Raw genomic sequence first — 27,108 nt, 5'->3', positions numbered from 1 at the left:
TCTCAAATACATCTGGCAAATAAATGCATGCAGGTATGATGCTGTTTCCATTCATCGTTCTGGTGACTTCATCCACTTTGCTAAAAAGAGGTTCCGCACGCAGAATTACAGGTGATCGATCGACCTTCTTCCATTCATGAACACGTTTTAATTTATACGGGCGCGTAAGCGTAATTTGAAGACAGAATTGCTTTCTTATTGACGAGACTGGTATCTAGTATTACAGCTGTTTATCTTACGTGGTAAACAAAGATTTGGTAATCCAGACCTGTCCTGAATATTTTATAAGGATGTTACAGCTGGGGTGGGGTTAGATCTTTTTTTTTTAAAAAAAAACTATTTGTAGTCAGAGTGAAGTCTGAATTCAGCTAGAGCTTAACTGAAAACAATCTTTGCAGTTTAAAATTATTTCTAGCAAACCCATGATCTTATCTTTGTCTTAGATGATATGAATGAGAAATGTGGATCATAAATTCAAGCAAGATCTTTAGTGCTGCGCTAATCGTTTCGTGGAGAATCTCGCTGACAGATCTATTCTGCAGATTCCAAAACAGCAATATTGACATCTGATACATTTTCACAACATTCAAAATACAAATGCCCAGAACGGCTATACTAAACGGCTATTGATCTGTTCTGCGGATGAGAGAAAACAAAGAGGGCTCAACTCTGAAATCGTAAATTCCGTTTTAAAATAGATTAGATATATACGTTTTCCCTTCAAGATGAAGTATCGCTAATAATTGCGTCTATTGTGTCTTCCAAGACAATTAATTCTAACTAAATCCTTTGTTTTTGCAAACGAGAATCGTTCACTGACGAAAGTGTTCTGCTTTATCTGCCTTGTTGTAGACATTCATTTAGGGATATAATTAATCTCAGCGGCAAAATCTGCGTGATAAAAAACAATATTGTTTAATAATCCAGCCGGTGTTTGTGAGATCATGGTTATTTCCCCATATAAAGTTGAACATGCTGTGCTACCTTGAATCAGAAACATGGACTATTGTACATTTTTAAACACAAAAATAAAAATAACATGCAGAATTAGCCCATACATTTTCCAAACGGTAACATTTTTCAGAATACCAGGCTTGGAAGTGTCTTCTAAGATAGTTATTAAATGACCTGTTCCTGATTAGAATGATTTGTACATATCTCATATACCTTTAGTTATATAGAAGTATTGTGAACGTGTCATACTTTTAAAAATGGATTTTCCCCTCGACAACTGGATCCCCAAGATAGGGATTATTGGTGCTTCATGAATGATTCAGTAGTATCATTACTGTGATTATTTGATGCTCTTTGAAAAGAAGCATTGCACCTTACAAAGCTAACCTGGCGTGACAGTGTTTGATAAGCAAACACTGACTTTACAATTTATATCTAAAGTAAGGCTGCAGATCTGCTGTTTTTGCACAAGCATATTGAGACTGACACACAAAGCCGTGAGTGAAAAACAATTCTCCCTCCTCTTTGAAATGAATGAATTCTACAAATTTGAATGCACGGTTCGCCCAGCGGATGTTCTGCTATTATTTTCTAGAGAGAGGCATTTCCATTTTTATTATCCTTCATGTAAACTGTACTTGGGGGAGGTTAAAAGAGGAAGCAAAGAAGAAAATTGTGCACTAAAGGAACCCCCTGTGGTGTATTTAAACAAGAGTTTTTCACTCTTTCAACATTTATCAGGAGCGGTGTGTCATTCTCACTATAAAGGAGGTGATGGTTGCTTTCATTAAAAATTGAGAATGCCAACTATGTAGCATCATGGTTCTTGTGTACAATATGTCTCCACCCTCTCCCTGGTTGGGAGCTTAAATTGCACCGGAGTTGTAGGGATTTTTCCCAACTGTTTTGGTTGAAGATGAACGGAGAACATCCAAAAAGTGTGTGGAGCACTGATCCGAGCTGCTCTTTTCAAGCTCGGCAGACGGCCTAGCTGAATTCGGAGCACTTGATCTCAGTAAGACTGTGTTAGTATTGGCAGTTTGGTCCTGAACTCCTGACAGTCAGTCACTGAAGAACATGTGTGTTAACTGAGAAGCCGAGGTAAGGGATCAGACAGAGTCAGACCCTCACAGCCGTCTTTTGCCCGATGCCCAACCTGTATTTAAAACCTAGTGAGCCCAGATGCACACGGAAGCATTTTGTTCAGCACCTTCAGCAGACCATTCATTAAACAGCTTGGAGGGAAAAATGAACAAGCGTTGCTAAAGGGACATCTGTTCTTTCTCCTCTGCGCACCCATTTTTTAAAAAGTCATTCCCTCTGCCGGTGTGCTCTGGTGCAGTCCATCATGGGCCGCTATGCTGGTGAAAGAGAAAAGAATCCCCAGCTCCCACTGGTACTTTGTTTCGAAGCTCTTTTACAACACCCGATCGATACATTTGTTTCGCTGTCAATGACTGATATACAATATTACTGTACATGCACCATGTCCTGTTGCTGTCAGGTTCTAAGAATTAAACAAGATCTGTCCTGGAAAATCATATTCTGTCATTGGGTGCCTGTGGATACATAAATCGTGCACTGTGGGAGCTGAACAAAGAGGGCTACTGTGATTAATTGCAATACCTTTGTGATAATTGGAGAGTTTTAAGGTGGAGAATAGGAAGGATACAGAGAGTATATTGTCGTGCTGTGCAAGGGAAAGCTTGTATAGTTAGGATATATCTGTGTTTTGAATTATACGGATGTTACAAATGTCTTTTAGTGTCTCGTTTGATGGAGGTGCTGTTACTGTAAGTTGACTGCTAGCCTGCTTTAAATGCCTCACTGAAAGAATGGCTGTCTGTGCTGAACGAAGGAAACTAGCAAGATAAAGTAGGTGTATAGTCGATCAGTGATTCCCAGCCCTTGTCCTGGAAGAAGGTTGTCTTTTTATCTTAACAAAGTTCTTAATCAGAGATCAGTTGATTTCGGTTTACAATGTGGGACCTATCTGTGAATTTGCAAAGGGGTCAAAGGGGATTTGTAATTAGTATCACCCCTGTACCAATTTCTGAGTTCCAGAACTGTCCTCATTTACTGTAGGTGCGTTGCCTGAAAAATAACCTCTGCATAAGGAAAAACACTTATCGTGGGGTGTGTCTGATGCACTGTCATTCCCACTTGTGTCTGTTTATCATTAATTGATCAGCTGGTAAGGGCTGTTGAAAAATAAAGGCAAGCAAGTGAGGTATTTTTTCCATACTCGGGAATAGCCAAGGTAAATAAAAGTCTGAACAAGCAAGCAGCTCCGTTAAGTCATCAATTAGCACTGGAGATTTAGAGCTCAACCGAGACCAGGACCAGTTCCTCCAGGACCAGGGCGGAGACCCACTGTAGCAGACAACAGGTGTGATTTTAAAGTGAAGTGGCAGACAGGTCTGAAGAGAAGGTGTGTTTCTGGAAACCCATTCTTTACTGAGCAAAATCAAGCTGGGGAAAGTGCAACAAAATTCCCGCGGGCCTAGGATTGTCCCCCTCCTCACCCTCTCTGCTTTAAGCATCTCCCAGTTTGAAATTGTAGAGCCAGAGACATAGTCTGGGCTTTCGCCCCAGCCCTTCAGCACTCCTGCAGCTCTCCATGGCAGAATTACACAGCTGAGCACGAAGAGATCACCAGTACAAGGGATTATGGGAGTTGTTTCCTGACGCCATGGAACCAACCAGCCTGGCCTCACACACCCTGAGAAAACCCTCTAATCACCACCTAGACTTCAGTGCAGCATTTCTTGCCTGTGAAACGACAGACTCGCCTGTCGATTGGTGGTAAGGATTGTTCAAGGCATATCAGACTTTTTAAAGGAGTTTTAATTGTTTAATGACAGTTTGTTAAGGTGTGGTTAATATATTTGGCAGGTTGTCCTGTCTTTTTTTGTCCACCCCATTATATTTATCTTATACAGTATGATTCAATTGCTTCTAAATAGCTTTTTCCATTCTCAGTGCTTTTTTATGTTTCTGTAACCATAGTACCCTTAAGAAGGCTTCAACTTAAGTACTGTAATTTCTTTTGATTGAAGAGGAGCCTTCAATTAGTCTGTAACGTCTTGTTCTTTTTTTTGTTCTTCTTTTTTTTTAATTTTCCAAGGCAACTGTCTCTCAGACAGCAGAGAGCCGAGAATTTTTCTACATCCTGTAATGAACTCAAGGACGTAGTCTTGTCCCAAGGACAGAATTCCTAACAGTAGAATGGTTTGGGCTCTTTTCCTGTGTAGCTCGAGAACTCTCTTTCATCTGGGTGCCTGAGTCCTGTTTTGCTCCCAACATTTAATGAGTAACTGCTGTAGGTGCATGGCAGAAGGAAAAGAGGAAAAACACCCATGTGAAATATCAATAAACGTGGATGTCAATGCATACTGCAGATAGGAAGCATTTTTCTAGTGGAGTAGTGGAAGAGAGATTTTTTGTTTCAGAGTGGGGAGCCGTGGTTAATTTCCTGCACACATAACTGGACGGATTTGGGTTTGAATCCAGGTGAGACACCGCTATTGTACCACTGAGGAAATTGATTCACCAGGATTGTTCCCGTAAAATACCCACCTGTGTAAATGGGTGCAAATCTCATTTACGTTGGATAAAAGCAGCATTCACTAGGAATAACAATATCCAAAAATTGAGTGTACTGAAAGGCTTATGCAATGTTTTAGTCATTTGGCTCAACCTGCTTGGCTGAGAGCTGTCCTCCGGGCCCCAGGACGAGGAGGCTGGGACCCCTGCAGAGGGAGGAGTGGCCAAGAGGCAGCTTAGGAAGTGGAGATGGGGTGGAGGAGGGAGGCAAAAGACGTATATGAGGGAGATAAGGGGGTCACAAACAGTACTTATCATGTTTTAGGAGAGGAAATGACATCAGGAGTGATTGCGGATTACTGACAGCCGAGTCTCATTGAACTTGCCTGTTGTCATCCCTCCCTCTTTTGTTATAAGCCTTACAGGCTCTGGGAAGAACTTGTGAACTTCTCAGCAGGCTGAGTGCCAGAAGCTCAAAGCTATGTGGAGGCTGTCCTTCAGTGTACCGTGATTGTGTCTCGTTGAAGGTGGCCTGCCACATCGTGGTGTCCTTGGTGTGAGTGTGGAACTTAAAATGTTTCTTTTTTTTTACTAGACGGTAAAAGAAAATGACATAAAGCAACAATAAAAAACATCACAGATATTGACTCTTCCTTTAACGTTAAAATCATTTGACAGCCTTTAATCCCTGAAGGCTACTCAGTTTAAATGTCAGTGGAAGACGGTTATAAATTCTTTATGGATTGTCTGTGTCAGTAAGTTTCGGGTAGTTATTAAACCAAACTGCACTGGCAGACTTATCTAGCAAGCAATAATGGTAGCTACTTCATGTGTTTATACCTCAAATTGAAGGCAGCTGCCTTCAGTCAGTGCCTGGATATTCTTTGTTAGAAAGCACAAATAACAAGCACCTAATGTTCTATCGTTGTATTTTAGTATAATGATAATTTAGTTTTACTCGTGCTGTTCTCCACGGGAGTATTTTAAGGTCACACTTGCTTTGCAGGACAGTTTTGCTTCTGTTCGTTATTCACACGTCATTCAAGTTCAAGTGAAGAACATTTTGCCTTAAAGTGTGCAGAACGTCGGACCTTTTAGTGCTGTTGTGGTCTGGTCTTAAGTGTGTTAGCCTGAAAAGCGTGTCATTTTGCAGTAAGGCAGTATACAATAGAATACCTCAGCAGGATGGATTTTATTCCTTTATTTTACCAGGTAAGTCAATTGAGATCAAATTTGCATTGGCAGTGACAACCTGTGTACAGGAGGGCTTTTCCTGAAATGCCTAAGTGAAGTACTTTGCTTGAGAATACAATGGCAGCTTCCTGCCTGGGATTTCTAACCCCCCAACCCAGAATGCTCACCACTTCTTCCAGATCCTTTTTATTATTACTAGCAAACATATTGTAGCTTATACACTGAGCAATGAGGAACCGAATAACAGTTCAACCCAAAGGTGATTGATGAAAGTGACTGGTAGCTGTGTCAGAAATCACCAGTGAAGTGAGAGTCTAGGCTTATAGTGACACAGCAACTTAATGTACTCAACCCCTACGCTCCACTAAGTGTAGTCTGAATGTTTTGTGATTGTTTCAGTGGCCTCTCATTTTAATAATTTTGTTTACCATTTGTACAAATCACAGAATAAAGAAATAGGATTGTTGATTGATAGCAGGGCAAGAATTCCCCTCTTCTTTCTGAGATGTCTCCCCCTTTCAGAAATCCGCCTGTTATTGGGGTGTGGAAATGTTGGTGATGTGTGTGTTGGACAATGGTGTTTGGAAGATTCCAGTGTGTCAGCTCAGTCTTTTGGAGCCCAGGGGGGCCCGACACTGTCCAGCTTCCTTTTAAAGCTGCAACCGAGTGATACTTTTCATCTTATGAATGATACAGGTCATGGTCTTCCAAACTGGTACCCAGTTACCTCCTGAAAGCCGTAGGGACATTCTGGAGGTTCCCAAATAAGGTAAAGACTATTAATACTCACTTTCCTTCTCTGTAATGGAAAAGCCTTGAAATGAGTTGAAGACTGTGCCTGAGGGCTCGTACACGGCCTTGTCACATGACCTCCCCTGAGGTCTTTCAGGTTCATGTATTCATTGTTCATTCACCTATTTGTTATCTTCGACATCTGAGCTCATCATCCCAGAACACATTAGAAAAGGACATTGTATTTGGCATATACATACTCATTGTTATTATTAGTGTTGCTATTCTAAGAGTTGTTGTCTTTTGTTCTTATATATTTGCGTTCATTTTTTCTTGTTTTTGTTTCGGTCCACTGTGTGTGTTTCTTGTCTTGCCTCTGTTGTGCTATTTTGTGTGAGGTTACAGCCCTTGACTCTCTGGTTCACACAGATTCTTACCTGTCCATCAGGAGGAGCCAGGAGGGAGCTGAGGGTCTTTATTTAGAAGGAGCTCAGTCTTTGTTTAGATCTAGTTTTAATTGGAAGCTTGTGCTGTTCCACTTCTTGCTTTGTCTTAAGCCTGGTTTCTTTTTTAGTTGCTAGTGGTGCGTTCCCTGTAAAACCACGGTTTGGCTATTTTTGTGTTGTCGGTATTGTCTGCTTTTCAGATATTTTTCTTGCCCTAGTGCACTTTGTAAATGGACATTTGTTTTGAATTGCGTGTTGGTTTCTTTGTTATTTTTGATGACTTCTGTGAAACCCCAAGACATCTGGTCATCTGGTTCTGGGCAGCTACTGCTCTGAAATTACAGCTACCGTATGGTATAGTCAGTTATTTGATTTTTAAATATTATCAGCGTCTAAATGTTACAATTTGGTTTGATGTTTAAAGTGGAAGGTCGTTGTTGAAAGTTGCTGACTGTCAATTTGTCCTCCGGGCAGAGGGGTATGAGACAGTCTGATATATACAAACCCTTTGCTACATCTTTGCCACATTTCTGCTACATGAACTAGTGGGCACAAGTGGAAACTGTGTACAAACGCTTTTAAAACTGAGAACTGGAGACAGTTCTTTACCCAAAGGGTTGTGGGAGCATGGAACAAGCTACTCAGCCATGTTGTTGAAGCTGAAACCTTGGTTTCTTTCAAGTAACAGCAAGATGAGACCCTTGGAGATCAATTAACTACAAATAACAAAACAGGGTTGATGGGCCAGAATACCTCCCCTTGTTTGTAAACTTTAATATTTTCCTCTTCATCCTCTGTCTTGCAATGCCATGCTTTTTTTCTGAAACTGAAGTGCATTTAAGAGGATTTTCCAAAGAATGGCTCCTTTGCTGTTTTGTTTTTCTGTCGAGCAGGTATTTGGATAAGGTTTGTGAAAATAAGCTTTGACAAGATCAAACAATTGTGTGATTGAGACCTTGGGCATTATTACACCTACAGGGCTGAGTTTTTGAGAGCAGAGAACCTCCTACAGGCTGTAAACACAAGTATAGGTTGGAATGTTTTTTTTTCTGTGTTACAGTATCATATTGCAGTTTTAATATTTTACACAAAGTTTGCCTGTGAGGAACCAGATGTCAGTCACTGTTTAATTGTTTCTGGCATTTCCTGTGTTTGCAACATTTTTTTTTGCTTGGTTTCGGTTGAGTTTCTTACATTCAAGGGGGAGAGTTTGCTCAGGTATTTCAGAAATTTGTTGTTTTTTTTTTTTTGGCCGTTGGCTGTTTATGTAGAGCTGTCTAGTTTGACTTGGTGATCTCAAACAGCCCTTTAGGCCAGCCGGAGTCCCGAGTATATTGGCTGAGATTGAGTGTTGGGAGATTGACACACTGATATAACCAAGCAGTGGTGCGCACTGGACCTGTCATTAGTGCTGTGTGATGCCAACACGGTGAAGGAACTGCTAAACAGTCATGTCTTACAGAAGCAACTGAAAAAGTATTTTGCTATGGAACCTAACTGATACCCCTTGAGAATTTTTCGTTACTACAGCATGCTCTTGATCTTCTTAACATCTTAATATTTTTTTTTCCCAAACATGTTACTGTACCTACCTTTTGCTGTAGGTTGTTAGAAAGAGATTCCTGGGGGAATTTATTTAGAAGGCTATTCCAGGACTGTGTAAGATGTAGGCAGCCCATCAAGTATGAAGGCAAATATTTTGAGCTACATACTTCTCCAGGAATTATTTCATTTGTTTATACAGAAAGATGAACCTTTTTATTTCTCATCTTCCCAAATATTCAAAACTTTCAGTCTCCAGAGAGTTTCTTACAAGACTTTGGGTTGTATATGTTGCGTACTAGATTATTTTTTCCATGTCTGGCAATAATTTCTCCTGTTGCTCACTTGTATTGATTTGTGGAAAACAAGCCCTTGTTGGAGTATTAGCATTTGAAGGATAATGTCATATCTGCAGTGAAGTGAAATTCAGAACTGTTGCTCGCAAGCACGAAGTGTCTGACATTAATGAATCCCCTGTAGCCCTCCTCTGCCCTCTTCGAAAGGAATCTGCCATATTTTTCCTCCTTCATGCTCTCAGGCTTACCAAGGCTATATGAAAATGCGTCATAAAACTCTGTTTTGTCACATTTTTTCTCTACAATATGTGATAACTCCCTAAACTGTTATTGATTTTTTAAAAGGGGCATCACAATATACTACAGCTTCTTGAATTGCTAACTTTTTAAATTTTATTTATAACAACAATTTTGACTTTAGCTTTGAAGGTAAAGATAAAATAGCTCCAGAAGGGAGGTGGCCTCCGACAGCTGAAAGTGCGCAGGCCATGACAAAAAAGGAAATGTGAACTACAGCACCAGGAATATCTCTGAAATGCTAAAAATGCTTGGTGTTAGACTAAATGAGAAGAATTGCAGCTATTCATTTTGAGTGATGTGGACCGCACCAAAAGTAAGTATTGAATAATTAGAAAATATAAATCAGACATGAAATGACATATAGTAGCAGAGAATTGCGTTTGGATCTTAATTCTGCTGAAGGCAGAGATAAATGAAGTATAGCACTTCTTATTTACCCAGAGGTTTAACAAAAATTCAGGCAGATCTTATTTCAAGTGCTGCTCATTTTTCAGCATTTTATTTTGCCATTTTGCTAGAAATGTTTTGGATTCACCATGACTATCAGCCCTTAGAAGAGGGGAAAAGATTCTGTTGTTTCAGACAGCTTCTCCTTTTTATCTACTGTACATGCAGAGACCAAAATGACATCCAAACTGTTTTTCTTTTAATACCAAAACAGCTACTGTGAAGCAACAATAAAGTGATTGAGAGGGTTTCCAGATAAAATATTGTGTCAATCTTCTCTCTCTGGGGCTGTCTAAATAGAAGGGTTATTTCACTAACTTTATAATGTTATTTTGAGTTTGCTCTGTAGCAAGTCCATATTGTTTTGTCTCATAGAACAAGTAGCATTTAAACCACCAGTGCAGTCAGAGTTGATGATCAGCTGTGGCTGAGGATTTCTCTTGATTTTGAGCATCTGCTAAACTTCATTCATGAGCATCATTGCAGTCTTGTCCTACTTTGTAATGTGGTAAATAATGCTGTGTATGTACAATCATATTGTGCATGCTTGTAATGGATATCTAAAAAGTTCTGTCCTCCCCCATAGCACAAACATAAAAGCTTGTGTAAATAAAAAGAGCTGTGTTTACTTTAAGTCATTAATTGGTTTTTTCCCCTTCAATGAAATAGCCAAAGCTATTTGTGCTTTATTTCTTGGGAAAAACATTTTCATTGTTGTTCTGCCTTAATGTCGCCCACTAAATTGCAGAAGACAAAATTTTCTTTCATTTAGTTCAACTCTTGACTCCGGACTGAATTAGAATGTGGTTGCTCATAAAAACTGCTGATAAATTGGCATCCAGCATCCTGGCTCTCAGATTTGCAGTGTTGCACAAATAAGCATGTTGTGGACCCAGATTTAAAGTGCTGAAGCACTCCTCCCACTCTTTTCCTGATAGCTGCTATTCAGGATGTACAAAACGAAGGATTAGGCTCCGATTCGGAGTTGAAAAACCGGACCTTGGAGAGAATCTCTGGCTAATTCTCATTGAGCAGGAGTTTCTTTATAATAACTGTAAATGGCTTTCAGTTTCTGACAGCCTGTTTTGGGTTTCAGATCAAGCCCAGAGGAGAAAATATCCTGATTGGTGTTATGAGCTGCCTTTGAATTTTATGTCCAAGTCTTTTTTTATTATTGAAGTGTCTCACAAACCTGTAGAACACATGATGTCGTCATGGACATGTACTGTGTGCACAAATTATAAGGCAGATGCCTTATAATAACTCAGCAACTTGCTGTGAAGAAAGACTTTGAACAAGCTGAGAATTTAAATGTTTTGGAGCGTGTGCTTTCTGATTATCATCTTGACACAGATCTTGATCTGACCTGGTTATGTTTCCTGGGTTCTGTTCTTATCTTCATGTGAGATTACTTCTGTTGCCAAGACTCCGTGTACCTTTCCATTGTCACGTACTCTCTTGAGTGTGGGGTTTTAAAGAAACATATTCTGCCTCAGAATATTCAGTTTCATTTTTTTTTCCCTTTGGCAGCTGAGGTAGGGGAATTCAGCTAATGCCTGAATCTAGCCTCCAAAACAGGCATTTTCATTACAGTTTGATTCTCGAACAGAAAGGTAAGCCTTTCATGAATGTCTGGGTCCATGTGAATTGCTTGTTCAATACAGACAATAACGAAGCATCTGCAGGAAAACATCTTGTAAAGAGAGAAGAGCTGCCTGAGGTCATGAAGAGTTCTTAGAGACCTTGTCTGGACTTTATGTTGAAAAAGGGCTGTCACTCTGATATTCTAACCACAATGATCCTTAACATATTTTATGCATTGTGAAACCTAGCATATTCACATTTTATTAATTTCAGTTCTAATTAAGTTCCTTGCTGCTGATTGCTTCCTGTTATGTGCACAAAATGAACCTTAGGACAGCCTCAGTGAAAGCTTTAGTCATCTCTTGATCTTTCGAAATAGTGCTTTGGCTCTAGTTTATTTTTCATGAATAGGTTTAAGGATTCAGGTCCCTTGACTCTGCTATGATTTTAATTCTCTGAATTTAAATGACTCAATATTTTTTTTTAGTTTGCTTAAAAAGGCATTGTGGAGAACACAGAACCTAGGGCCAGCCCACTGGTTTGTTAGACTTTTTTATTTTAATGGAGGAATTACAAAAAAGAACAAGAGGAAATATTTATAAAACCGCCTGTAACATTCCAATGCAAAGGGAAGGTTAAAGTGTATTGAATTTTAAAAAAGCAAACCAAAAGAGCAAACAATTGCTTCACTGTATTTATGTGGAAATTGCATTTCTTTCCTTTGCCTTTAGGCATGTGATGAATAAATGATTATATTTTTTCATAGTAGAATGTCAGACTCTTTAGTCAATATTGTAGGATGTGTATTTGTGTTCTTGTGTCATATGAAAGGCTGTTGTGGAGTTTGCGATATTCAGAGGTGTGGGACACGCAGTGCAGGAAGAATACAACAGGTATTTTCCAGGGAGAGGCTGATGTGGACGAGGAGAGGTGGCAGTGTTTGGGGGTGAAGTCCTGGGGGCTGAAGATGCTTCACTGTGAAGGTCTTCATCTCTGTTCTTCAGGTGCTTTACTGTGAAGGTCTTCATCTCTGTTCTTCAGGTGCTTCACTGTGAAGGTCTTCATCTCTTCTCCAAGCTGTTCTGTTTCTGTTTTTTTAAGATCATAATAATTGTGCCCATTAACTCTGTTAGCAACCTATTAGCCTGTCAGTAAAGTGGCAGTACTTGTACTTTGATCACAGCAAAGCTTATTTTCTGCAGGAGCAGGGCCATCTTCCCATTTTGATTAAAGATTAATTCTTAAATTTTAGGTGGTATGCCTTAACTTGAATGTCTATCTGTGATTTAGGAACTGGTTAATGAATAAGAAGAAGTCCAGTTAAGGGGTGAATGCTCATATTGGGGGGATTTAAGTAGTGGAGTACCACAGGGATCTGTATTTGGACCTCTGCTCTACCTAATTTTTACCAGTGATCAAGATTATGATTTAGCTCGTAAGCTTGTTAGATTTGTAGATGATCCTATAATTGGATGGATAGTATACGTTGTAGAAGCTGCAATGGAAATTAAAAAATGACCAAATTAAACAGTTGGCCTGTACCTCACAGTTTACATTTCTTTATAACCAGAACCAACAGTTCAACAGTGAACCGTGAAACACAGAGATAAAAACTACAGGACACTACATGCCGAGCTTAGAACAGGAGGTCCCCTTCATACTAAGGATTCTGGGAGGGTGGAACAAGCCATATACACATGTATAATCCCTGATTTATTTGGAGCAGCGGCCAGATGAGATCCTTATATCAATCGACCTGGATGGAGGAATGGCATCTCCTTGTCTGTACCTTTTTTTTACAAGATTTACATATTTATCTGAAGTGACAGAAATTTGGGGCAGGTGTGGTAAAATGAAAAGGCAGGTTTAGAAACCTTAAAAAAAAGGACTCTGACTCTCGGTCAGGGCTGGATATTGAAAGGGTTAAACCCCATCTGATAAGATCGTCCAACAAAAGAGGTGCTACTAATCCAGTTTACAGCTCTTTTTTTTGCTAGAGGCGGCTGTCTGCACTAAGCCTAAAGGTTAATGCTGAGGGTCAGGCAAGCCAATCCCAGGAGGCTATTAACACATCATGAGCAATGTAGGCACGACTCAGAGGAGGAGAGCTGAGGGGCTGCACTGGGACCAGCCTGAAGGGACAACTTAGATTGAACGCTTTCATTAACTTGGCTGCGCTGCATTAAGTATTGACGCATTAAAGATTTAGCATTGAACCTTTAGATCCTGACCCACCCCAATTTACATCTATTTTTTTTATCTATGTAATTGAATTTCTAAAAGAATTTTAGTTTTTTGTGTTTTAGGTCAGATGAGACCTGGGCCATTAAAAATCCCCTGGTGCTGTTTTTAAGAGTCGCATTCTGACCTCCCTGGAGTTTTCCCCTTTTCCACGGGGTTATCTGTTATCGAGAGGTGCTGCATGACAGTGGATGAACTGGGCCTCTTCCTATCTTTTGAAAGTGAAAAAGTGCTTTGAGATCCATAACATGTGCAATAGAAATGCACAACAATTATTAGTCATTCCTTTTTGACAGTGTTATATACTGTAATCTTTATCCGATAATATTTGCCACATACAAAATCCTGCACTTCCATCTGGTTCTTTTAAGCAGTTTTAAAATCCCCACCCTGAAAAAGAATAAGGATTCGTCATTTTGAAACGCAAAATGCTCCGGAGTACATTGTCCAGTATATGTGGATCATATTGTCTCTCGGCCATTAAATCAAAATTATGCATAAAGCACACTGGTGTAAAACAGAGTATGATAGCCAAGCAAACCCTTTTGCAATGTGTGTATTTCTCCCAATTCTCTGTTAAAAATAGTCTTGCTAGTCTTGTAAAAAGCAGGATTCTTACAGCAGGATCTATAGGCATTTCATTTTCCTTCCAGTCTGAAGTAGGTTTCACCTCAGTACTTAAGGGCATCCTGCTGCACCTACAGAACATGCATGGTTGTTTGTACAACTCAGTTATTGAAAGGCATGTGTTTGACTTATGAGTATAAGCTATGTATAAGCTTAAATTATATAAGTCATGCATGTGTTTTATTCTGTAGTATAAGTATCTTCATATTTATTGTAGACACCATTGCCTAATAAAGTGCAAAAGCTTTGAAAATCAGACTGCTTGTCCTGGATCATTGATTACCAATAGACACTTCTCTGCAAATGGAAGGCTTAAATGTTCTTTTCAAAAACATGTTTTTTTTCACTCTCTTTATCCTGCTGTAGAATGAGAACTAGCTCAGGCATTTGTAGGGTATTTTCATTTCATTGAGAAATCTTTAAAGACAGCCTGTCTGTTGGGAAAATGTTTCTTATCTATTTGTCGTTCTTACTAGACTTGCTTCAAGTGTTTAAATTAAAGAAGAACATTGTTAACATGCGGCTATAATCCATTTTGTGCACTGCAAGTTCATGTTGATGCTAATTAAATATTCCTACAAATAGATGTGCTTGTATAAAATCTGCTAAAAGTAAATATAAAACCTAAGTGAGTTGCAAATACAAAAGTCACCCATTCTATATTAAAAATGTTTTGCATTTTATGTTGTAATGAAAGTGAGCAGTGGAAAATATTTTTAACTGTTTTAGCTGATTCCCTCTGATAAAACGCACACACGCACATCTGTTATTCCTGGTGAGACTCCCATCCTTTGTGTGTGCTTGTGGATTGACAGTAATGACCCGTCTGTTTGTTTTGATAACTGGAACAGGGTCATAGATTATTTTGCTGTGCGTGCTCCTGCGGTAGCTAAACCGGATTCCTTCCCCTTTTACAAGAGATAAAGACCTCCAGTTCTTGCATTATTTGCATGGGGTGGGAGAGGCTTGTAGTCAATGTTGACTTTAAGCAGTCTGTCATGGTGTTGGGACTGTGCGCGTGTCAGGATACACGCTGAAGACAGCACCTCTGACTGCTACCATTTCAAATACCGCCCTACCAGAAAATCGGTGAATACCCCTAACAGTGGATCACTTCACACACAGAGGTGATTATGTTGCAAAGCTTGCATGTTCATAAATGACTGTGGAGACACTCCATCACTCAGCCTACTCAACAGTTGATTCAGCTCTGCATTTGATGTGGGGATTAGTTCTGTAGCTGAGGGTGGCCTGAATTTTGCTTCCTTATTTGCTTTGCTTTCTTATTAGTTTTTCTTACTGCTTGCAAACCCTTGAGGCTGGTTGAACTGATGCATTAGCCAGGTCTGCCTTTGCCCTCATTGAGGTACCAGAAGCATGTGTACCAACAGAAGTGCCTCTAATTCGTGTGGCTTGGATATAGGCTTTCTAGTGCTCCAGTCTCACAGCTCATAGATCACTGGTTCACTTTCAGCCAGGGTGCATGTTTTTACTTCGGTTGTTGTCTCTGAGTATGTGTGCTCTGTGAGGGATTGGCATCCTGTCCAGGATGCTGTCCTATTTTGTGCTCTGAGTTTCTGTTAGAACTGTTGTCTATACTGTTTGTTAGATCTGTGACCCTTTAGAAGAGGTTGATTTGAAAAATGTAATGCATTAGAGTTGGAAGTTACTTGTGTGGTTTTTAAATGTACAGCAAGTTAATTTTTAAAGTAATCAATTGCAGCGATCTGTGCAGTTACCAAAGTAATACTACTGTAAAAACTGAAGTAATAGGCCATATCTAAAAGTATTTTCCCCTGCTTCTTATCAATTTAATAAAAACAAATCCCTTACATGTAACTTGTAACGATAATGCATTAATTTTCAAAATAAACTTTCAACTGCACTGTGAAATTCATTCTGGTGCCTGTGAAGTTCAGTGTGTGTTTCGACAGTGTTCTTTCACATATAGTTTATGATACAGTATGTAGCTATAAAGCTCATCACTGACTCTCGCACCAGTAGTAATTTCCTTTTTTAAAAAAACCTTTTGGGAGAAGCGAAGTTTCAGGTGAACCGGGGTGAAATGATCATGCATGTGGGAGCTGTTTCACAGTCTACATGCTGTACCCCTCAGAATGCCCGATCGCATTCTGAATGCCTATCCTTGGGAAGATGCTGTGCCTCTGAATAGCTGTGAAATCAGTTAATCTGTAGCTCAGTTGTTAAGCGTTCTGTTAGGGTTTGCTTAAACTGGAAAAGCCAAGGCGCTCTGTTAATTAAAGAACAAATCTTTTGTTTAAACAATTAATACTTAATGCAAACCCTGCAGATTGATTCGATGTGGGTCTATAGGGAATAAATGCCAATTAAACACTATAGTACTGTGCTAACTGGATGGGGAGGCGGGTGGAGGGGGGTGTTGCGAGCTTTTGTCCTTTTCTGTCCTGTGCTTATTTTTTTGGAGGACAAGCAATTATGTCTGGTGAATATACCAGCCTCAATGGCCAGATGTGCAGCATAATGAAGACTGAAACATGGATTATGTGCAGGATTTCATCTAATCAGCTTGGCCAAAGATACAGTTGGAGAGTGGCAGAACAAGGATGGGTGTTACGGATATGCTGGAGAGTGCGTTTGGCACTCATGATTGCAGAGGGTAGCATAATAAGACCCTTTCTGGTGCTCCTTCAGCAACAAAAGAGCTTAATTCGGTGTAAAATTGGGTTTGACAATAGGAAACTGAAGCTTTAATGTTCTCTACTCCAGCTCTCCTTCACTTGCTGAGAGTGGGAGATGTTTGGCATCCATACACCCACAAAAACATGCCCACGCTTGCTCAGGGGGTTTGATCTGCTGGTGGTAATGGCAGAGTTGCAGGATGCCAGCCAGCTGAACCTCGATAGAAGCAGTGAAGCAGCCTTTCTCTAGATCTGTCTCTCTCTCTTCCCTCTCGCTCTCTCTCCCTCTCAGTAGGCTTGTAAAGTCGAGGCTGCTCCCGGAGTCACTCAAGGCCAACGCAACTGACAGGTTTATCAGGGTCAGAAGAAAGCACCAGGTGATTCCCTTGTACATTCGCTTTCAGACGAACATGGATATCCTTAACCGAACGCGTGAGCAAATCTGCTAATGACAGAAATCGGTCATTTCTAGCTTTCAGATACATTGACAACATAAAGTGTATTCTTCCTCTGCTGTGTACCCTGTGTTTTGGAGAGCCTTCCAAAGACCTCTGCTTTGGGTTTCACTATGGAAACAAAAAGGAAGGACATGTCATTCAACAAAAGAGACAAATTTGCTTCTTTTTGTTGTTTATATAAACCTTTTCAAGAAGCGTTTATCTGCTGCTGCTAATCTTGCCATCCCACTTTGAAAACGTACTGTATAGCATCAGGTATCCATGCAAATGGTGCAGAGATCTTTCATTCTTACTAAATCTAAGATTTGGTTTCTGGTGGGGGACAAAAATATGGACATTTTTTTTTTCAATGGATGTGTGCCTTGAGAATACTCTTGTGCTGAAAGGCGCTACGTACAAACAGAAATTGATTGAAATTGGAAAAAAACAGTATGTAGTCTCCAGTATATACTAACAGCAAGAAAGGACATAATACAATTGCTGCAAATATTGTTTTAAAATGTATTCAACATTTGAAAATAATCGACAGTTGTTTTTCATGTTTACGTAATGGGGTGTTATTAGTTTGCTATATTTCCTACATTTTTACCTAAAAAATAAGTGCACTTATTTTTCTCCTCAGTTTTGCTCCGCTCAAGTAGGAGACGAGGATATTCATCAATAAATATCCTTCAACATCCCAATATATCTCCTTACATATCTCCTAAGAGCCCAGAAGATGTTGCAATATTTAAACACAGCTTTATCCTTAGTACTGTAGCTCTGCCTCAAACTATCAGCCTGGTTGATTTCACACACCGACTGGTTCTCACTGGGTGAGAGAACTGCTCTGTGAGCCTTATTTCACTGGAGCGTTGGTTTGGCATCAGCGCTGCCCCTCCTATTCACCTCCCTGGTGGGTTATTAGTCAAGTCGGAGTATTAATTGGGTGAGAGGATTTGTTTTTGTGCTCAAATTGAGGGTGGGGGAGAGGGAAGGGAAGGGGGGGTCTTTTGGGATTCCAGGCTGACGCAGACGCTGGTTGTTAATCTGTCTCCATTAATTGCATCAAGATGAAAAACTAGAAGTCTGCTAAATCCAGCAGTTTATTACAGCCTGCCTATAATGCATAATTAACCTTCAGAGTTCAAAAATCTTAATTTACCTCTCTCTTTTCAAGGGCATCTTTACGAATAGTTCACTTCATTTGATCTTTGTTCCATTAACACCTTGTAGGCCTTTAGCTTAGGAACCTGTAGAGAGCAACACCTTTCCCTGACAAGTCGATATTGTGTGGCTGAACTTGGAGCTATAAGTACATTTCTGTCAGGTGCATGCAATGATAAAGGAGTTACAACCACACAGATGTAACACACTCTTCACAAGGAAGTGATAAAATAACCAGCCTTCCACATGTAGGTTTAGTGGAAAAGCTTGCATTGCGGAAATAGGCAGCAGTAGGACTAAAACTTGAACTTGCTACTGATTGGGTATTGCAAGATCAACATTATTAATGTGACCCAAACACATTTCCTAGTTTGATGGAAACAAAGCCAAACCCATTCAGAATGGTTCATCCCCAGTCCTGTTTTTCAGAAGTCGAGGCTGTTCGACATTTCTTTCCCCCTGAACTCATCAAGCTGAAATGACTACCTTCTCTAGCGTCATTTTCAATGCATCGTTTTGTTTCATCAATGCGCAGAGTTTTGTTTTGGCGCTCAGTAACTACTCTTTGGGAATTAGAGTGAAGTGGTTCATGAAATTGACCTGAAACTGACAATCAGTCTCTTGTTTCCCTTTCACACAGAAAATAAATGTCTGTCCTTTCTCCCAGATTAATGTACCATAAGATTATTTGATTCCATTGTCTCGACTTCACCTGCCCTCAGCAGGCTGTTACCTTCTGAGAGCACCTAGCTGTCATGTCTGGTCAGCACAGGGCTCTTGTATCCAGTCTTTAACGTTACTCTACATGGAGTTTAGTGCAGTGTTCATAAATTACTCATGCTGTCACCTGTCTGTCATGGGTTAACACACCCACATATCCCAGTGGAGTGGTTTAAGCTTATCAGGCAATAGGCTGGTTCATAAATGATCCCCATGCACCTGACCTCTGAGTGGGTGTGGGTGAGATAATAGTTATCTAGGCGGCACTTGTCTCTCATCAATCTCAGCACTACAGCACAGAGAAAAACATGCAATAGTGGTTTTCAATGCTGCATTTCTGAGTGCATACTTTCTGTTGCATTCCAGTCTGATTCTCTTGATTTATCTTGTGTGTCTTGTGTCTCCTTGATGAAAATCTTTTTATGGATGTTGTTTACTAGAAATTCTAGACCAAACCTTTGAGGAAATTTGCACGGAAATGAATTACCGGTGTTTTAGTTACCAAAGCAGCTGGGCCAAAATCTTGCAGTGGAATACAAACTAAGATACTTGTTGACTCTCTCCCTTACCTTTCAGTATGGTCGTAATGGACTGGTTGGCTGTGTTTCTGCTGTGGCCTTTTGTAAACAGAGTGTGGAAAAAAAAACCTCATGAGTAGGAAGAAGAAATTCCTCTGTTTAATGGTATAGAGAGGACGATTTTTTTCTAAATAAGGCAAATGTAACTCTTTTAGCTCGCCGAGCTGAATCATTACCCAGTGAAAACCCTGTTTGTTAAAGCCCTTCAGGTGTGTGCACCTCATCTAAATAGAGTGGCGAAAAACTGGCCATGTTTCCTTCTGAAGGCGTGAAAATCAAATCTCTGCTGCTGTTTTTCAGGTATGAGAATGTTGTAGTGATTAATGCTTTCTCCCACTCCTGTAGCAGCACCAGTGTTCTCACCTCTGTCATGCAAGGCTGGGAGTTCAAACTCTGCTGTGGGGAGTCTCATTACATAATCCATCTCCTCCTAACAAGACTCACAGTCTGTGAGCACCCTAGATTGCTGCTCTAGCTCCTGGACTGCACTGGATTTCATACATTTCCAATGTGGGTAACAAGTAGAATAGGAAAAATGAGAGGCAGGGGAGGTTGATTATGACATGATTTTGTGAGGCCATGTGCTGCTGCACTATTTCACAGTCTTTTTAGTGCCCAGCAGTTCAATTTCATTTTTTTCCCCCCATGAAATGCAGCAGACCACTGCATGATTTGAATTTAAGCACTCTTGATCTGAAGAAATGAGTTTGGAAATCACGCGGGTGTAGGCTGCTTCTGTAAACAGCTTGAGATCAATCAAATTGCACTTTCCCTAGATAAGCTCCCAAGCTGGGTATTGATGGTTATTGAACAGGAGATGGTCAATCACTACATCACCATAATCTTCAGAGGCATCCGGCCATATAATTATGCGGGAGGCACAGCAAAATCAATTTGGGTTTGTTCATACCTTTATTTTAGAGTTTTAGAGTTCAGCTAGATTGATTTGCATAATTCAGAAGCTTCTGATTTTTAAACTTTTTTTGTATGCTGCCTCCATTTGCATATCTTAAAGCCTTTCAAGAGGTAAGGTCTCTTCACCTATGATCTAAATCATAATCATATTGTGATCCCAATATGTGGTATGATATAAGTAATTTAAAAGATGTTTCCAGTCCTGTGTATGCCAAGAACAGCAACAGCATGTGTTTAAAAAAGTGGAAGCAGGAAAATCACTCTCAGCATCTCTCATCTCTTGATGCTGGCAGCAGTGTTGTCTGTGTGTGTTAGTTGCCATGTTTTTTAGTGAAAACAATTATGGGAAAATCACCTTAAGTGGGGCCTTAATTTTTTTTTATATTTTCAGCTGTCGTGAAACATGCTTATAAGTCTGAAAACCCTGTATTTCCTCCTTTAATGCAAATGGCCCTATGTTAGATTTACTTTTATCATACAATTGCAGGCAAAACGATCTACCCCAAAATGCACCTTGGTCTTTATTTAGAGAGGTACGGCTATCACTGTAAAAAAGCATCAGGCTGTTCCAGTGCCTTTGCTTAAGTAACCTTGTATTAGTCCATCAGTTGAAGACCGCTTATGTTTTGGAACAATACTAGCCCTCCTTGTCAAAGTTTCTCAAATGGACCACTTAAAGTAATTATAGCTCTTTAGAGTTTATTTAGTTTAACTGAAAAACATCAGTTTACATTAGTGAGTTTCTCCCAGTTTGGAAATGCAATAGAATTTGTCATTGTCTGACTTCATTTTCTTCCAATTAGCATCATGACTGGAACACAGCGCTCTAACATATCTGTACAGAAAACTAAGAACCAGGTGCCAATAGGTTTTCAAACTTGTTTAGAGCCAGCAATTGGAGTTCAGGCTGTTATTGCAGGCATTATGAGCCTGTTTGAGGACTACAGACACAGGTAAATGCTAACCACTTCCTATCTGATAGCCCAGGTATAGAAATTCTCAAAGAGTCAATATAGCAGAGTGTGCAAATATTCATTTAGAGAAGAATAAGCAGTCTCACACCATCAATTGAAGAAAATGGCTATTGATCTGTATCGATTTTTAAACGGTCAGTTGGTAGAATCTTAAACTATTAAAAGAGCCCAGGCATTTAGCTGAGAGCAAGGTATTGGAAGAGAAAATTAGAATAAATGTTATTTTAAGGTTTTGTTTTACATTTTTCTCTGTGTGTTCCACCTTTCCGTATTGAACGTTTTTTTTTTCCTTTTGAAGCCCAAAGCAGTGGACAGTGTGAGCCCTGACACTTGATTAGTTCATTTTACCACAGGGCTTGTTTCCACCACTAAGTTGGTGATATAATCCCTTGACAACAAACCAAGAATTCTAATGTGGTCATATTTGGGCGGTGTAGCTCAGAAGGCAGGCAGCTCTTTTGATCGATTACTTCTTAATGTGTTTTTAGTTATCCAGGGTACAGTAAAGGGCCTGTAAACTCCCACTATATAGCTTTTTCTGAGCATTTCTTTCCATGCAAATGCTCTAATGGAGTTTACAATGAATGTTTTGGGGGTGGATGACAGCAGCCAGGTTCCATTTGCCTCCGCTGTTGTAAATCGTAATGCTTCTTGATGTCATTTTCTCACTTAAAAAAAAACAATAAATCCCACTGATGAGACTTTTCTCCTTTGCATGTGACTTTTGCATCCCTCCTCCACGCCCATTCCCACCCGTGCAGCTCCCCTCCGGCCCCTCCTTACTCTGCAGGGGGGTCCCATCTCCTTGTCCTGTGGCCAAGGTGCTCATACTCAGCCAAGCTGATTAAGCCAAATTTGCTATGAATGAAGGCTCAGCAAACATTTTCAATACTTTTAACTCTTGGGAGTTGTTATTTCTTGTTAATTATTACTTAGGTGACCCTGTACCCGGTGTGCGTTTGGTTTACAAAGCTAAATTATTTGGGATTAACTTTCTGGTGCTGAAAAACTGTGTGTGCATGAGCTAAATAGAAGTGCAGATGTGTTGATGCTTTGATTTACATGCTGTTGATAGTTCAGATGTTAGAAGGGATTGAGTAAGCAGACTGTTTTGCTCTGAGAGATTCTGCTCATTTTTAATTTTCAGTTTTGTTAAATGTCGGGTCACGTCTTTTGTTTAAATGTTTAATTTTAATTGTTGTTTTTTTGAGTTTGTGAGTCTTTAAGTTAGATGTGCCGTTTGTTCGGTACAGCCTTCATATTTGGGGGTTGAAAATGTAGTAAGAAAAAGCATTTTACCTTGAGTGAGGCCCTGTTCTACGTTTCCTCCTCTGATCTCTTTAGATGTGGGAATTCGAGGTTGAGCTCAGATAGTATCGTCGTTTCTTATCTGTAGAGTGAGACGGATCAGAATGTGTTTTATTGTGTATCGTCTTCACTTCACAGCCTGCCACCTTTTTAGAGCGTTCATTCACAAGAAACTACTGTTTCATGTGTGCGGGTTAGTTCTAATTTCACATAAAATGAGCGTTGGCAGAGGCATTTAGTCTCATTATTTTGTCTGGTAAATGAAGTCCCCATGAAAATTTAATTCTCTCCTCTTTTCTCCCAAAAGGAAGATTTACAATGCTGTATTCTGAGAATATACTAAGCGCCTGTAGGAAGACATTATCACATCTTGCTCTTTAAAGAAAGTCAATGTCTGCTACCAGTATGCTTGAAGATAAAATTGCTTATGGTAACTGCTTGAAGTATGATTAGGATTTGATCTTGTTCAAATCTTGTAGCCCAGTTTTGTTAGCTCCAACACTTTTTCCTTTTCTTCAAGGGGTTTGTTCTCTTGCTGTAAAAAAGATAACTGTCCTTTGTGAAATGTGTTTGGGGGGGGGTCCATTCTTGCCTCCTACAGTTTTCTTGTTTTGAAGCAGAGTTGCCGTATTTTTCTTTCAGAAAGGAAGGAAGGACGGCGGTGATGGAGAGGGAGTGAGAGGAGGTCGTGTTCGGGGAAGACGGAGGGAGGAGACGGGAGAAGGGAGGACAGGAGGAGAATCGCTCCAGACAGGAGGACTGGATGATAAAAACCCAAGGCCTACAGACATGGCTTCAAACTTCAACGATATTGTCAAGCAGGGCTACGTTCGGATGAGAAGCAGAAAATTAGGGGTAAGTCAAGTGCGACTGCATTTCAGGCTTGCCTGGGTCTGGGATTTTGGCTGCTCTCCCACTGCTTCACAGTTGCTATTTTCCAGTAATCTGAAATTCCGCGTGTGTCTCTCTCCATGACCTTTGGTAACGCAGCTGCGACAGGACTCAATTGGGTAGCTGCGCAAGGCCTAGTTGATTTCAGTGTGACACAGTGAGAAGCAGAAGCTGTTTCATGAAACTTCTGATGTGTGTGGGTTACACCACAGTGCCTTCCAGGGCAGTGGAGGTGGCTGTAAAGGACTTGAAGAGTCGGAGGCAGTGGTGGGTGGGCATAAATGATATTGCACAGAGCACGTAGACTTATATTTAAACTGCTGCATTAATATTCCATCAATTATGGATTTGAGTAGTTCAGTTTTCAAGATGTACTGAAGTGGGAGGAAGCTGTGCATTTGAGCTGAGTCCCCTTAGGACTGATGTTACACTTCGTTTTACCAGGCATATATACTGACTGATTGAAACATCAGTTTTCCACCTTGTTTCGGCTTGTTGTAGACCCTCCCAGAATTTCTATAATTTCTGTTTTCTGTTTCAGTGCCTATCTGTTGGTTATGCCTGTTTACTTGTTAGTAACAGAGCTCTGGGACTGAGCCTTCACCCAGCGAGGTTGTTGCTGAGTTCTGTGTTAGTCTCCAGCATGGAATTTTCTGCCCGTCACTGTGCACAGGATCATAAATCCTGACAGATTAATCTCGACAACATGAGACTGTTTCATTGTCGGTTTTATTCTGCAGGCGGTCACTGCACTCAGCATCAGGTGCAAGGTTATTTGTATTGGGGCTTCAGAATACCCTAATGCAATTGTTTTTCAGTCTGCCTGGACATTTAGGCCCCAATTATCAGGATTTGGGGACACAGATTGCTCCATAGCTCCTGGGCTACAGATTATCGCGCCTAAAGTGGGTTTCTTTTCAGCCTCTCGATTTTTTCAGAGGACATGATTGCAAATGTGCTCTCAGTAGGTCTGTTTTTTTCTGTTCCAAGTGGCGTGTGATGCTCCTTTTAGAATTGGAACAAACTGGGCTTGTTTCTTGTTTGATTTTTTTAGCTGATACTATGTAGCAGACCTCTGTTTGCTTATCTACAGTAGATTTAAAAAAAGTTGACAACTGACTGTCACATTTAATGTGAAAGAAATACAATTCTAATCATGGAAACAAAACATGATAATGTTCCTTATTATACAATATAGCAACTTCAAACTATAAAATGCAGCATGTACTGTATTCCTACTCCTGAAGTTTCTTTTATGCTATTGCTTTGACTTGCCCTAATACAATGTAAATGCAGCTAATCCTATGATCTCATTGAAAAATCTATATTGTTGAAGAGCACAACAGCAAAACATTAATCTCTTAATTAAAACCCAGAGAAGCCTCAGCCTCCTCATGGAAACTACTGTTTTGTTGTTATCTGTGCTGGGACACACAGGCTTGAGATCATCTGAGTCGGGACACGTGAGGGCTTCAGGGACAGAGCGTCCACAGTGCAGAGCATCTGGCCTGACGGAGCAGGTTTAATTGAGCCTCAGGCTGTGCTAAAGTGAGGAGGGATTACCTGTTAAACCTGCCTTGTTCTTTGGCAGTGACGAGAAACAAGAGGATAAGCAGCAAAAGACATCTGAAGCTCACTTAAGGACCCTTTTTGTCCCTCTATTCGCAATAAGTGGTTATTTTCACATTTAAAGAATTTCAGAGAATTTCTCATGAAACTTTATTTCAGATTGATTTATGGGGGTATTTTAGAAGCTCTCTCTCCTTAATCATGCAAACAACAAAAACCTTGTCACTCTGACATCCTCCTCAGTTGACATACAGAAACATTTTAATTTTAATCAAGGGTGAAAGCTCCTTGTAATAATAATAATTCTTTCCACTTATATCGTGTTTTTCTGGACACTCCACTCAAAGTGCTTCACAATTAACGGGGACTCCCCTCCACCACCACCAGTGGATGATGCGACGGCAGCCATAGTGGGCCAGTACTCTCACCACACACCATCTATCAGTGGGGAGGAGAACAGAGTGATGAAGCCAATTCAGAGATGGGGATTGTAAGGAGGCCATGATTGGTAAAGGCCAATGGGACATTTGGCCAGGACACCGGATGTAACACCACTACACTTTGAGTAACACCCTGGGATTTTTAATGACCACAGAGAGTCAGGACCTTGGATTGTGCCTTTTTTACAGTATAGTGCCCCCGTCACTATACTGGGGTATTAGGACCCACACAGACCGCAGGGTGTGCACCCCCTTCTGGCCCCACTGACACCTCTTCAGCTCCTTGATTAAAGCTTCTTCCTATCCTGTTGTCTTGAGTGCATTTCTATTCAAGTGTGGTGTGTTTGTCAGCTTCAACTCCTGATTCCTGTTTCTGTAGAGCGCTCAGGTCTATGATTAATGACAGCAGATCTGTATAGGGCAGGCTCTCTGCTGGACAGGTCAGTCGCCTGCTTGAGGTTTGTTACATGATGGGTCTCCGACATAGGCCCCTTTGGTCCTGCAGGGACTGTCCGCACTCTGAAGGGACAGCATGTGGTGCATGCAGCTCCATCCCTCAGCCCATCTGAGCCCCTGCCAATTACTGGTGGTTTTCAGCTGTGACACTGCAAGGCTCCACCTGCTAGTCTCCCATGGGCCTTCAGTGCAGCTCCTAGACCTGGGGCTAATAACATCATACATGCCCGTTTTCTTCAGGTTCAATTAAGACAAAGAATTCCTTTAAGTAATAGTGTTGTGATATTAGAATTCACGCTTGCATTTCATTGTTGCCTTGCTCAGTAGGACAGTATTTGTAGCTTGTCTAAAATGTTTATTTTACTTTGTGTGCTTCCTGCTTTGTTTTGATTGTATTGAGGCTCTGAGACTAGCAATCGGGATAAATGAACCCTCCTTTTTGTTTCCAGCTGCAACACGCCGACTTACTCTACTGCTCAGGTTTATTACACTGCTGTGTACAATTAGAGTTTTCTCGCGCTTCAGAACAACGGCGATTATCTGTAGCAACGTACAATGGGAAAACCTCGTTCCCTGGGTTGGAGTATTTACAATCTGCCCAGAGTCAGAATGGATCTTTGCTTTTCTTCCAACTTTCACGTGCCGTAGCAACATGCACGAGGTTCCAGCTTTCCGATGATACAGTTACTGTGCTGAAAAACTCCGATCTGCTTAAGCAATCGCCACATCTGTACTGAATCCTTTTCAAAGCCCGTGCTTCTTTTTTTGTTTGTCCTTCTGATCACGACATGACGGTGCATTTTGTGCTTCACGAGGAGCGTGGCGTGACCAGGCCTGTACACGGAGTGCCCCAGCTATTCAAGATTTTTCACAGCCGGCTGTATTTATTCCGTGCGACTTCCCAGAATGCTTGTAGTGACCGTGGAAAAAGATCAGCTACCAGGGGACCTTCATGGTACAATCTCGCATTAATTGCAACCTCTGTAACCGAGGCTGTAACGAGCAATGCTTTATGCGCTCACAAGCATCAGGCTATGCCACTGGCCTTCTTCTTTTGTGCGGCTTATAACACTGTTGCAGCACT

The 27,108-nt window shown here is 40.6% G+C and overlaps 1 protein-coding gene across 2 annotated transcripts in view; it reads left to right on the top strand.

The window, feature by feature from the left end:
* Positions 1 to 27,108, top strand: part of dok4 (docking protein 4) — a 49,073-nt gene that overhangs the window by 1,549 nt on the left and 20,416 nt on the right. The window contains exons 3-4 of one of the 2 annotated variants that reach the window (XM_088613719.1): positions 16,862 to 16,946; positions 23,311 to 23,523. In XM_088613719.1, coding sequence (XP_088469845.1) covers positions 16,862 to 16,946; positions 23,311 to 23,523 — 298 coding nt within the window. The remainder of the gene's footprint in view (positions 1 to 16,861; positions 16,947 to 23,310; positions 23,524 to 27,108) is intronic. The other variant, XM_088613720.1, reaches the window with a different exon arrangement.

The sequence above is a fragment of the Lepisosteus platostomus genome, chromosome 20 (assembly GCF_059453375.1).
Source record: "Lepisosteus platostomus isolate fLepPlt1 chromosome 20, fLepPlt1.hap1, whole genome shotgun sequence".
NCBI lineage: Eukaryota > Metazoa > Chordata > Actinopteri > Semionotiformes > Lepisosteidae > Lepisosteus > Lepisosteus platostomus.
This window is presented reverse-complemented; position numbering and strand designations above follow the sequence as displayed.